Source organism: Myotis myotis, unplaced genomic scaffold, assembly GCF_014108235.1.
Source record: "Myotis myotis isolate mMyoMyo1 unplaced genomic scaffold, mMyoMyo1.p scaffold_m19_p_7, whole genome shotgun sequence".
In the NCBI taxonomy this organism is placed as follows: domain Eukaryota; kingdom Metazoa; phylum Chordata; class Mammalia; order Chiroptera; family Vespertilionidae; genus Myotis; species Myotis myotis.
The window spans coordinates 85,953,734-85,967,547 of NW_023416379.1; the positions used below are offsets into that span (position 1 = coordinate 85,953,734).

Consider the following 13,814-nt stretch of genomic DNA (forward strand, 5'->3'; position numbering starts at 1 on the left):
ATCTTGGTTGTAGGTTCTTGGCATTCATCACTTTGAATATTTCTTGCCACTCCCTTCTGGCCTGCAAAGTTTCTGTTGAGAAATCAGCTGACAGTCATATGGGTATTCCCTTGTAGGTAACTGAGTTTCTTTCTCTTGCTGTTTTTAAGATTCTCTCTTTATCTTTTGCTCTTGGCATTTTAATTATGATGTGTCTTGGTGTGGTCCTCTTTGGATTCCTTTTGTTTGGGGTTCTCCGCGCTTCTTGGACCTGTAAGTCCATTTCTTTCACCAGGTGGGGGAAGTTTTCTGTCATTATTTCTTCAAATAGGTTTTCAATATCTTGCTCTCTCTCATCTTCTGGCACCCCTATAATTCTGATGTTGGTACGCTTGAAGCTGTCCCAGAGGCTCCTTACACTATCCTCACATTTTTGGATTCTTTTTTCATTTTGCTTTTCCGGTTGGGTGTTTTTTGCTTCCTCGCATTTCAAATCATTGACTTGATTCTTGCGCTCCTCTGGTCTGCTGTCGGGAGTCTGTATAATATTCGTTATTTCAGTCCGTGTATGCTTAATTTCTAGTTGGTTCCCCAATATAAGATCGAGGGTCTTATTAGTTTTCTTGTAGATCTCATTAAGTTTATCGGCGGCTTCTAAACAGTTCTTGAGAGACCTTAAAAGTGTGGTTCTGAACTCTATATCTTCCATTGACAATTTTGTCCTGTTTCTTTGTCTCCGCATTTTGTTATGCTTCCTTGGTGCACCCCCTAGTGGTCTTTGTTCGCAGTCTTATAGTAAAATCTTGATTGTTGTAGCTAATTCCAGGGAGGGTTTGACCTCCAGGCCAAGTGGCTATGAGAATCAGCTGTGTCAGCAGTGAGAGAACTTCTGTCCTCTAGGGAGGTGCTAATCTGGCGTTTGCCTGAGGCTATCCGGCAAATGCCTGTGTGCAGGGCTTGGGCGGGGCGGGTCGCACAGGATCAACAGGGTGGGCCGGAGAGAGCAGTTATGGCGGCTCTCAGTCCTGTCCCCAGGGGCTCTGCCTCTCTGAGTCCCAGCACCCGCTGCAAAGCTCAGAGAGAAAGCTGCACTCGCTCTGACCGAAGCCAGACAGTCCCGCTTCTCCTGTTTGAGTCTGGGTCCCTAAAGACTCGCCTGTATCTGGAGCTCAGAGTCTGCGACTCCCTCCCGATTGAAAACGCCAACCGCGCCCTCCGCCGCCAGCCCGCTCCCCGCACTCCGCACCTCAGAATTTGACTTCAGCACTGCGCCTCCTCTGAGTGTCCGTATGCGTTTCTCTTTCCTCCTAGTTGTAGGACTTCCACTCAGCCAGTGTTCCTGTGGTTCTGGGTGATGTCCCTTCCGTTTTTTGGTTTCACTTTTGAAGTAGTTGTTCAAAGCAGCAAACTCCGGCGTTAACCTATGCCGCCATCTTGGTTCTCCCTAAAATGTATATTAATTCTCAATTATTTTCTTAATATCAACTTTTTTATTTTTCAGATAAATTCCGTGTAGGTGCATCTTAGATAAATAAACAATTTTACATAACAAGTTATCTTAAAGACCATAGACATGGATTGACGAGAGAGGGGAAGAGCAATTTCTATACCTCTGCCTTAACTCTCCCTGCCTTGCTAGATCTGACCAGTGTTTTGGTTTCATCCACATATGCTTGTGAATCTTTGTTCTCAGTGATGAATTTTGTTAAGCCTCATAATAGGAGTAGCCTGACGGATGAAAGTAGTAGCTCGTGAATATCTCTGAGGGTCACGAAATATAAACCTGATGTAAAATCTCTGTCATCAGTGATGCAGCAGCAAAAGTCCCACTGATAATATCAAACGGAGTTACAAAGTTTTCTGTCGGACTATCAGTGCACATGTATACATTAAAAAATAAATGTATCTTTCATCATCATATACTGTGTTTTTGTCTCTCAAATGAATTTTATTATTTCTTCAAGGTTCTTCACATACATACACCTTAAGAGATATCAAGTAGGTGTAAAATGTTCTCAAAGAATTAGGGTTGGCACGCAGAAGAATTTTGAGTCAGAGATTTTGCTTGTTTTGGCACACACTCACACAAAGGTTGCCCACCCCTGTTTTATCCTATATAATAGAAACCCTGGGTGTAACGTCATGACAGAGGCTTGACCAACCAGAAGGAAGTCAGTCTTGCAGGGGTCATCTTGGAAAGGGCTGCACCCTCCTTGAGCCATTTCCTGGGAGCGTGAGGTTTGAGGGAGGAACCGGCCCTTGGAGTATGGAGGCATATCTTTATAAAGTTTTAATACATTATATTAGAGGTCATGGTAGTACTGTTTTACCCACAGCATCTACAGGAATTGCTGCAAATTTACTTCTCGGTGGAAGCACCTTTCATTCCCACTATAAATTACCCAGTCCTCTAAGTAAAACTGCAATTTCTAGACTTGATATACAACAGTGAAGTTGCTAAAACTCTTAAGAAGGCCCAACTTCTCATTATTGATGAATGCACCATGAGATCCAGTCATGCTATACACGCCATAGACAGATTACTAGGAGAAAGTTGAATGTTGTCTTTGGTGGGAAAGTTCTCCTTCTTGGAGGGGATTTTCGACAATGTCTCAGTATTGTACTGCATGCTATGCGATCAGCCATAGTACAAGCGAGTTTAAAGTACTGCAATGTTTGGGGATGTTTCAGAAAGTTGTCTCTTACAACAAATATGAGATCAGAGGATTCTGCTTATAGTGGATGGTTAGTAAAACTTACTTGGAGATGGCAAACTTGATAGCAGTTTTCATTTAGGAATGGATATTATTGAAATCCCCTGTGAAATGATTTGTAATGGATCTATTATTGAAGCTACTTTTGGAAAGACAATATCTATAGATAATATTAAAAATATATCTAAATGTGCAATTCTTTGTCCAAAAAATGAGCACGTTCAAAAACTAAATGAAGAAATTGTGGGTATACTCAATGGAGATTTTCACACATATTTGAGTGATGATTCCATTGGTTCCACAGGTGATGCTGAAAAGCAAAATTTTCCCATCGAATTTCTTAATAGTATTACTCCTTTGGGAATGCGGTGTCATAAATGAAAATTGAAAGTGGGTGCAATCATCATGCTATTGAGAAATCTTCATAGTAAATGGGGTCTTTGTAATGGTTCCAGATTTATTATCAAAAGATTACCACCTGACCTTATCAAAGCTGCAGTATTAACAGGATCTGCAGATGGAGATGGTTGTTCTGATTCCCCATCTGACACTGGCCTCCCATTTAAATTGATTCAACGACAGTTTCCCATGATGCCAGCATTTGTGATGACTATTAATAAATCACCAGGACAAACTCTAGACAGAGTAGGCATATTCCGACCTGAACCCGTTTTTGCACATGGTCAGTTACATGTTGCTTTCTCTCGAGTTCAAAGAGCATGTGATGTTAAAGTTAAAGTTCTAAATATTTCAGCACAAGGGGAATTAGTCGAGCACTCTGAAAGTGTTTTCACTCTTAACGTGGTGTACATGGAGATTTTAGAATAAGTTTAATCACTTTATGAGTCATTGTTTGCATCACTGCTGTTTTCATATCATGTTTTTGTCGTTTTTATATCATGCCTCTGTTGTTATATCAGATTGTTACTGTTTATTTATTAATAAATTTATATATTATTTTCATATACAGTTTACTAATTTCCTTTCATCTCTCACACTTCTATTATAGAGAAAGGGCAAATAGCAATATTAAAATATTTCTGTTAAAGAATTCCCTTTCAATGTACAGGAATTTGGTGCACTGGGCTACTACTATTAAAATAATATCTCAGAGTGGAAAGGGAAGGGGGGAGGTAGACAGAGAGAGAGAGGGAGAGAAAGACAGAAAGTTGCCTCCCACCCGCACCCTGCCTGGAAGCTGGGGGTCAAAAGCACCACCAAGTTATGTGCGCTTGAGCGGAAATGGAACCCTCCACCCTTTGATCAGTGGGCTGATGCTCCAACCATTGAGGTAACTGGACAGGGCTGTTAAGTTTAATTAGATTTTATCATTGTTATGATTTTAAAATATATATATTAAAATTACATCTCAGAGAGGAAGGGGGGGGGGGGAGAGAGATATATCAACGATGAGAGAATCATTGATTGGCTGCCACCTCGTGCATGCCCCACCTTGGGGGTAGAGCCGGCAACGCAGGCAGGTTCCTGGATCCCAATGAAACCCAGAGCCATGGCGGTCCATAGGAAATAACATGATGACAAATAACACAACAGATATACTATAGTTTACTGAACCATTCCTTTATTGTTAGACATGTGGGGCAAGAGATATATGTGATCACAAAGCACTTTCCAAAGTCCTAGTCCTGTCCACAACATGCTGGGCTGCGGTCAGCGCTGAGTCTCAGCGTCTTGTCCCATCTTCCAGATGACCAGGCGCATGCAGGCGCTGGCGTCCTCGCTGGAGCTGTGGCCATCCGTGCGGTCCTGGATGACGTGTCCGAGGTAGTGAGCCGCGAGGTTGCGCAGGGAGCGCTTGTAGGGGAGGCCGCGGCGGTGCGGGAAGAGCACCGATGTGTCCAGCACGGTGCCGTGGATGAGCTTCAAGGCCAGCAGGTCGCTCTGCAGGCTGTGTCCGGTGAGGATGGTGCGGGCGTTGAAGAGCGTCAGCAGGGCGGCCTGGACGTCCCGGATGGAGGCGCTGGTGCGGGCCAGGTCAGCCGCGGTGACTCCGGAAAACCTGGTGTTATAGTCGACGATGTCGCGGTCCGGCCTGACGAAGGTGTCGTACACCAGCCGCAGGGCGCTGTCCACCACGCTGACGCGGGTCAGCTCCAGGCCAGAGGTGGTGTAGCACATCTCACAGTCCAGGGCGTAGATGCCGGGGTGAACCCCTGGGGGCAGCTCTTTGTCCAAGGTCTGCATGAAGCCCTGCAAGTCCTGCTGGCGGCCGCCATGCACGTGGTGCTGGGCCACCTGGCAGCCAGGGGAGCCGATGGGGGCCGAGCAGCACGTGTACTGAATCTGCCAGCCCCCAGCCGCTGGAGTGGGGCGCAGCCGCCCCCAGTGGTAGCGACATTCTTCCTGGCGCACACAGCGGCCCGAGGGGGCCACGAGGTACTGGGTGCCACAGCGGCAGCACAGCCTGCAGGAGGCGTCTTGGGGCGGCTTCTCCTGGGCGGTGAAGAGGACAGCGCCCCCCGGCAGTGTGGGGTGTGCAAAGGGGTAGCCGTTCTCCTTGAGCTGGGCCTGGGTGAGCAGGTGCTCCTTGAGGCGCTGGTACAGGATGGCCCCTGGCACAGGATCCTCCCCGTGGGGGCTGTGCGGGCGCGGGAGCGGGAAGCTGGTCTGGGCGGCCAACTTGCCCCCCGGCACCACCTCCTGGGACACAGCCCCTCTGTCCCGGGTCTTGTGGAGACCGGCTCCAGGGCCGGGTTCCAGGCCCTGCATCTTGTGGAAGGTGTTGGCGGCCACTTCCCGGTCCATCCTCTTGCTGGGGCTGTGGTGGTCGGCCGCCTTCTCCTCCTTCAGTTCCTTCCCTGTGGCTTCCTGGGTGGAGGAGCAGAACTTGAGGCCCTCGTCCATAAAGAGGCGGAGACGGCGTTGAGGGGTGATGGCGGGCACTTTGCCCCCACACTGTGTTGGAGGAACAGGCTTCTGAGAAGTCTGCACAGGTGGGCCGCGGGCCAGGCGCTTTGGGGGCACGGGGCTGGTGGCCATGGACGCCTGGCCCGATGGGGCGGGTGCCTCTGGGAGCTGGCTGCCCAGCCCCTGGTTTTTGGAAGGCGGGCGGCTGCTGCTGCTGCTGCTGCTGGCCAGGAGGCGCCTCTTGGCACCTTCACCCAGGCAGGGCACGGGGACGCGGGCAATCCTCCTCTTGTCTCTGGCGGCTGAGAGGTGCATGGAGCGGGGCTTCGGGGCCGGCTGCTGGGCAGCCTGTGGCAGGCTGGCTGACTTCATGGGAGCCTGGTGTGCTCTCCGCAGCAGGTCACACAGCTCCTGGGTGGTGGGTAGCCCGGTGTGGGGGGCCAGGCCTCTCCTCACAGACGCTGGCTGGGTGAGGAGGTATTTGGGGGCCCAGCTGTATGTGGCGGGCACCGGGAGCAGGCCGCCGGGGCCAACAGGCTGATGGCAGGGTCCCTGGCAGAGAGGGAGAGGCACCAGAATGGCGGCAGGACAGGAGGCATTCAGCTCGGCCTCTTGAGCTTGCAGATGGCCGGGAGGAAACCAGCTCGGTGCCGTGGCCCTCAGGAGGGCTGGAGCTCGCACTGCTTCACTTCCCCTGGGTGCTGACATGGTCCTGCTCTCCTGGGCTCTGGTGTCTGGAAGCCAAGGCCAGGTGCCCTCAGCTCTTATACTGGCGGAAAGCCCCGCCTCCAAGCAGATTAACTCGCTCAGCCAATGAATACTACTGTACTTGATCACATCTTCTCCCACCCTACTTAATCCGATCTTCTCTGGAGTGACTGGCTTCTAGAATCCCAGAGCTCCCTCGGGACCGAGTCAACAGGAGGGAGCTCTGAGTTCAGAGGGTGGGCCCCATCCTCTGCTCAGTTCTCCCTGTGCCAGGCCCCTGAGTGCCCCAGAGTCACCCGACAACCGTGCCTGCCTCTGGGCCAAGGGGAGGAAGCCACGGCTCTCACAGGTCAAGAGGGCACAGCCCAAGTCCGGAGCAAGACAGGGGTCAGGCGCTATGACCTTGTGGGAGGGGTCACCCACATTTCGCTCTCCCTGCTCTTGTCCCTTCCCCTCCCCCCACCCCCAGGGTGGAGCACAATTCTGATTGAATATGGGTCCCGGCACTTGTCTGCCAGGACTCGGGGTGTGTGGGACTGCGTCTCCTTGCTTTGTTTGATGAGATGAGAGGTCCTCTATGCCTCCTGCCCAGGGGACAGAGCGGTCAGATGCAATGGCTCCTTGTTCTCGGCCTTCTCTTCTCTGGGGGGCTGAAACACATGGCCACCCCTCCATAAGGCTCCCTCCCCGCTTTCCATCTTGCTAAACGGAACCTCTGAACCCATGTAACACCCGAACTCTCCCTTCCTTCTCCCCCAAGTCCCTGGACACCAACATTCCACTTTCTGTCTCTGTCAAGTTGACCACCTCATTAAAGTGGAATTCTGCAGAACTTGCCTTTTCGGGCCTGGCTGATGTCATGAGACCTTATATCCTCAAAGGTCATCATCCATGTTGGGAGCACGTGTCAGAATTTCCTTCCTTTTTTAAAGCTGAACACTATTCCTGGTTCATGTCTAGGCTCCATTTTGCTTCTTATCCATCTATCCATGCACATTCCTCAGTGGCTGCTTCCATCTGAGATGTGAACACAGGTGCCCAAATAGCTCTTCGGGACCCTGCTTTCCATTTCTGTGTGTATATACCCAGAAGTGGCACTGCTGGACCATTAGGTTATTTTATTTAATTTTTAAGTTTTTGTTTGTTAATCCTCTCCAGAGGAATTTTTTCCATTGATTTTTAGGGAGCTTTGGGAGAGCGAGAGAGAGGCTGAGAGAGAGAGAGAGAGAGAGAGAGAGAGAGGGAGAGAGAGTTGGTTGCCTCCCACACATATCCTGCCTGGAAGCTGGGGGTCAAATCCACCATGGAGGTATGTGCCTTTGAACGGAATTTGAACCCTCAACCTTTTGATCCGTGGGCTGATGCTCCAACCACTGAGAAACTGGACATGGTTGTTAATTTATTTATTTTTATCATCATTATGAATTTCATTTATATATTTTTTAAAATAATATCCTCAGAAAGGAAAGATAAGGCAGAGAGAGAGAGAGAGAGAGAGGGAGAGAGAGAGAGAGAGAGAGAGAGAGAGAGAGAGAGAGAGAGAGAAAGAGAGAGATTAATGGTAAGAGAATCATTGGTTGGCTCTCTCCTGCATGCCCCACATTAGGGATGGCGCCCGCGACCCAGGCAGGTTCCCGTACCCTAAATCAAACCGTGACCTCCTGGTTTCTAGGTTTATGCTCAACCCAGAGTACATATTCATCCTTCCATAAGCTCCTTCCCCTTTTTTTCATTTTGCTAAACTGAACCTCTGTACCCATTAAACATCCTAACTCTGCCTTCCCTCTCCCCCAGTCTCTGGATGCTAACATTCCAGTTTCTGTCCCTGTGAATTTGACCGCCTCATTAAAGTGGAATTCTACAGAATTTGTCTCTTTAGCCTGGCTGATTTCATGTAGCATCATGTCCTGATAGGTCATTATCTACGTTGGAGTATGTGTCAGAACTGACTTCTTTTTTAAAAAAATATCAGGGGAGTATATTTTTTTCATTAATTTTCAGAAAGAGTTATAGGGAGGGAGAGGATCAATTGACTTTCACCTGCACACACCCTGATGGGACCTGGGCATCAATCCCACAGCTGAGTAATATGCCCTTGACTGGGTATCAATCCTGAGACCTTTTGATCCAAAGGTGGAGTCTCCAACCATGGAGCCATTCTGGCCTGGGCACTAATTGTAGTTTAATTGGATAGTGGCCTTCCGAATTGGTGTGAAGTGCTATCTCACTAAGGTTTCCATTTGCATTTCCCTAATGATTAGGCCAGGCCATCACTTAAGGCAGCGGTTCTCAACCTGTGGGTCGAGACCTCTCTGGGGGTCGAACGACACTTTCACAGGGGTCGCCTAAGACCATCAGAAAACACATATATTCCCTAACCAGTTTGGCTCAGTGGATAGAGCATCAGCCTGCGGACTGAAGGGTCCCAGGTTCGATTCCAGTCAAAGGGCATGTACCTTGGTTGCAGTAAAAGGCAACCAAGTAAAAGGCAGCTAATCGATGTTTCTAACTCTATCCCCCTCTCTTCCTCTTTGTAAAAAATCAATAAAATACATTTTAAAAAAAAGAAAACACATATATAATTACATATTGTTTTTTGTGATTAATCACTATGCTTTAATTATGTTCAATTTGTAACAATGAAAATACATCCTGCATATCAGATATTTACATTATGATTCATAACAGTAGCAAAATTACAGTTATGAAGTAGCAATGAAAATAATTTTATGGTTGGGGGTCACCACAACGTGAGGAACTGTATTAAATGGCTGTGGCATTAGGAAAGTTGAGAACCACTGACTTAAGGCCTCTGTGTTTTAAAGCTCCTTGATAACATCCCTGTGCAAATCTATGCTCTACTGAAAAAAATAATAGAAATGGGGCAGGGGTTGGATTAAAAATGGTGGCAGAGTAGGCGGATGCTGCACAGACATGCTCCCAGAAACAAGCTGGAATTACAACTGAAATATGGAAAGTCTTCCTGAATAATCAACAGAAAACTCACAGGAGAGAACCCTGATCCCCAAGGACTCAAGGTAGAGTCTGCATAGAGACTGGTATGAGGGACAGAGGCGCAAAAGGGCTGGTTGGGCACCCACAGATGGCAACTGAAGTCCCAGAGAGATATCTCAGCTGTAGGGGTGGGGGTGCCACTGAGAACTCTGGGATATAATCCTGAAGCTGGGCTCTCCAGCAGAGAGCACCAAACTGAGGAGGGTACCCACATGACATCTAGCTGTGAAAAGCAGTGGGGTGCTGTCTGAGAGGGAGAGATGGCTGAAAATTCAGGCACCCTCTTAAAGGGCCAACACACTAAATACACTGTGGAGCCACCCATTTTGTGCTTTGGCAGAGGGAGGGTGAAGTGTGAGAGCAGTACCCAGAAGTGGGGACTCTGGGGATAGAGCTCAGAAGGCAGACACCTCAAGTTTCCTGGTCTGAGCCATTCCCTCACACACGGAGGACATCTTTCCCACATAGACATCTGCCTTGCCTGGGGGGAAGACAATCGACACGCCCTCTTGAAAAACACCTTGACCTGAGGCCACTTAATAGATTAAAAGTAACAATTAGCCTCCAGGCAGAAGCAACTGCCCCACCCTGTTGAAAAATCTCTCACCACACCTGAGGATGTTTGCCTGGGGGCAATTCAACTCTGAATCCTATTAGTCTGTAGACAGAAGTGGTCTCTGGAGGCTTTGAGTCTTAGCCTGATCCAGTTAGACAGAAACAACCTTTAACACTGTCCTGCACTAGAGATTGAGAGGTATAGAGGATCTACCTAATACATAGTTACAAACCCAAACAGACAACAAAAATGAGGAGACAAAGAAACAACCCCCAAATGCAAGAACTAGAAGACGAGATAAATAAAGCAGAGATAAGAAATTTATCTGAATCAGAGTTCAGAGTAATAATGTTAAAAATGCTCTACAGTATGAAAAAAGATATAGTAACTATGAAAAAAATAGTCTGAGATAAAGAATGACATAACACAAATAAAGAATACATTGGAAGGAATACACAGCAGAGGATCAAATCAGTGAATCAGAAGACAGAGTTGAAAATATCACTAAATTAGAGAACCAAAAAGAAAAAAACAATTAAAAAACAGGAGGATAGCTTAAGGGAGCTGTGGGACAATGTGAAATGTAACAATATTAGAATAGTAGGTGTGCCAGAAGAGACAGCAAGGAAGAAAGGAATAGAGAAGGTGTTTGAAGAAATAATGATAGAAAACTTCCTTAACCTGGTAAAGGAAAAAGTCACACAAGTTCAGGAGGCACAGAGAACCCCAAACAAGAAGAACCCAAACAGACCCACACCCAGACACATCATAATAAAAATGCCAAAAATTAAAGACAAAGAGAGAATCTTAAAGACCGCAAGAGAAAAGAAAACTGTTACCTACAAAGGAGTTCCCATAAGGCGGACACCTGATTTCTCATCAGAAACTCTACAGGCCAGAAGGGAATGGCATGAAGTACTCAAGGTAATGGAAAGCAAGGATTTGAAACCACGATTATTATATTCAGCAAGGCTATCATTCAAAATAGACGGTCAGATAACTCCCAGACCAAAAGAGGCTAAAGGAGTTCATCACCACCAAGCCAGCATTACAGGAAATGCTAAAGGGATTGCTGTAAGGGATTGCTGAGAAGAAGAAACACACAGAGAGAAACTTAGCCATACAGAATTAAAATGGCTATAAATAAGTACCTCTCAATAATAACCCTAAATGTAAATGGAATAAATGCTCCAATCAAAAGGTGTAGGGTAGCTGAATGGACACAAAAACATGACCCAACTATATGCTGTCTACAAGAGACTCACCTCAAAACAAAAACACACACGGGATGAAAGTGAAGGGATGAAAAAAAATTTTCCATGAAAATGGTAACGAACAAAAGTTGGAGTAGCAATACTCATGTGCGACAAAATAGACTTTAAAAGCATTATGCTAAGCGAAATAAGCCAGTCGGAGAAAGATAAATATCATATGACCTCACTCATTTGTGGAATACAATGAACAACATAAACTGATGACAAAAAATAGAGCCAGAGGGGGAGAAAATATTCTAGAATATAAAAGAAATAATCCTGTTATTTGCAGATTTTTAATATTTCCTATAACTTTTGTGATATCATACTATGTTAGTACAGTTTTGGTAATACTATTACACTTACAATCCTTTTATTCTTAAAATAATAATGTTTATAGCATGTAATATTATTATATGTAAGTTCATTTTTCTTGAATAATTGGTGTTTATTGCATGCAACATTGCCATATGTAAAATCATTTTTCTTGAGATATTAATGTTTATTGCATGTAACATTATTATAGTTAATATCACTTTTCTTAAAATAAAAATAAAAAACTAGAAAAAAAATCTATACTCTACCACTATGCATGACAAGCCTATTTCATCCCCAACAGTATTTGGCATTTCTTAAAAAAAATTTTAAAAAAGGACAAGGAAAACCATCCTAATTTAGTCATTAAAAAATGGTATATGACTTCTCTGATCACAGCATGACGTCCTCACTTGTTTCCGTCACCGTACTGTCTGTTTACTGTCGTCCTGTAAGGCCAGTGTCTTTGTAAGAACTTTCACACACGAACGATACCAACCCTTTGTATATTGCACTTGGCTGGACTCATCTCCCAATTAACTGACTACTTTTAATTTCACTTTTTAAAAAAATATATATTTTTTTATTGATTTCAGAGAGGAAGAGAGAGAGAGAAAGAGAGAGAGAGAGAGAGAGAGAGAGAGAGAGAGAGAGAGAGAGAAATATCGGTGATGAGAGAGAATCATTGAAACAGCTGCCTCCTGCGTGCTGCACGTTAGGGATCAAGCCTGAAACCTGGGCACGTACCGGGAACTGAACCGTAACCTCTTGGTTCATAGGCCGATGTTCGACCACTGAGCCACAGGGGCTGGGCAAATTGCACTTTTTTTTCTTAACCTGCGGTTTTTTGTTTCGTATGAACTAACATATCCATCTTCCCTATTGGGATTTATCTTGTGCCTTTTAAGCCTAGAAAGTCTGCTCCCCCTTCCAGTGAATTGATATAGTCTCACTTAAAAAAAAAAATTGATTTGAGAGCGAGAGAGGGAGAGAAACATGGGTCTGTTGTTCCTCTCATCCATGTACTCACTGGGTGATTCTCGCATGTGCCCTGGCCAGGGACTGAATCGCAATCTTGTTGCATCAGCACCACATTCTCACCAATGAGCACCCCCCTCCCCCACCCCCCACCCTCTGCCCCCCACGCCAGGACACAGTCTCACTTCTATTGTCTTTCTGTGCGTATGTAGTTTGCTCTCTGCACCCCCAACTTAACTCCATCAGGAGTTAATTTTGCTTTATGATAGACGATGTGTATCTAATTCCCCCCAGAGAGCTAATCAATTATTCCAAGATTATTAACTGAATAGTCCCTCCTGTCCCCCTTATTTGGGAAACGTTTTTTATTGCGTGTTAATGCCTTTTACATTGGCGGGTTTATGGCTCTCATTTCTTTATTCTGGTGCCAGCTTCACTTCATTTCCCTTTGATTATTGTAATAGTCCCCATGATTCTCCCCCATGATTATTTTTAATCTTCATGCTGCTTACACCCTCGATGTCCTGAGGAAACCTCCTCCAGTCTGGGCTCCACTCCGCCCCTTTCCTGCAGGGCAGCCTGGAACCTCTGTGGCCACGTGTTCCCAGGAGCTGTGGAGCCCAGGTGCTCAGTCCCCATGGGTTCCCACTGAGAGGGGGAGGGGGAAGGCAGGTGTCCCTAACGACTCTCCCGCCCTCCAGCCCGGGGAGGTTACCACATTACAGATGGGTTTCAAGACCTTCCCAGGGAGAGGAAGGTGGGGACCCCCACTGCTTGGGGCACCTCACGTAGCTCCCTGGCCATAGGAGCTGACACTGTCTGCTCACACAGGGGTTCCTCCTTCCAGGAGCCCCCGCTGGCCCTAAAGATGCCCTTGCCCAGGGGGGGAGGGTGTCCTGATAGCTGCCTGAGCTCCCCAGCTGAATCCGAGCTGAGCCCCTCCCTTGGGACTGAGCCTGCCACTTGCCACGGCTGCGAAGAGCCAGGCCTGTTCACAGACATCAAGTTCAGTTCGCAGAGCCACCCGTCACCAGGCATCCTCATCCCCTCGGACAGTCAAGGAAGCTGAGGCTCAGAGACCGCAGGCTGCACCGCTGAAGATTCTCCAGCAGGCCAGCGGGGGGCCAGGTGCGTTCACAGGCCTGCCTCTCTCCAAAGCTCTTTTCATGTGGTTTTTGGGAAAATGAAATTGAATGTGAATATTCATCTGAGTGTCTGGCCCCCCACTTTTTTTAATATGCACAGGTAGAAAACGGAGCATCCTTGTTAACCTGAGATGACTACGTGGGATGTGAGAAAGAAAATGAAGGGAAAGTAGCAGTGCTCACTAGCGAAGACTGTGGATATTACCGAACAGTCACTGGGTGTGCACCTGCCCTCCAATGGGAAAATTGTAGCCAGAGGGGCAAAGGGGGGTGAGCATGTGTG

General features: G+C 46.9%; 1 protein-coding gene across 1 annotated transcript; it reads right to left on the bottom strand.

Moving 5' to 3' along the window:
• Positions 1 to 4,337: 4,337 nt before the first annotated feature.
• On the bottom strand, positions 4,338 to 7,413 carry LOC118660336 (RNA exonuclease 1 homolog). Its single transcript, XM_036317594.1, has one exon. The coding sequence runs from the start codon at positions 6,267 to 6,269 to the stop codon at positions 4,365 to 4,367; it is 1,905 nt and encodes a 634-aa protein (XP_036173487.1). The 5' UTR covers positions 6,270 to 7,413; the 3' UTR covers positions 4,338 to 4,364.
• Between the last annotated feature and the right edge of the window lie 6,401 nt (positions 7,414 to 13,814).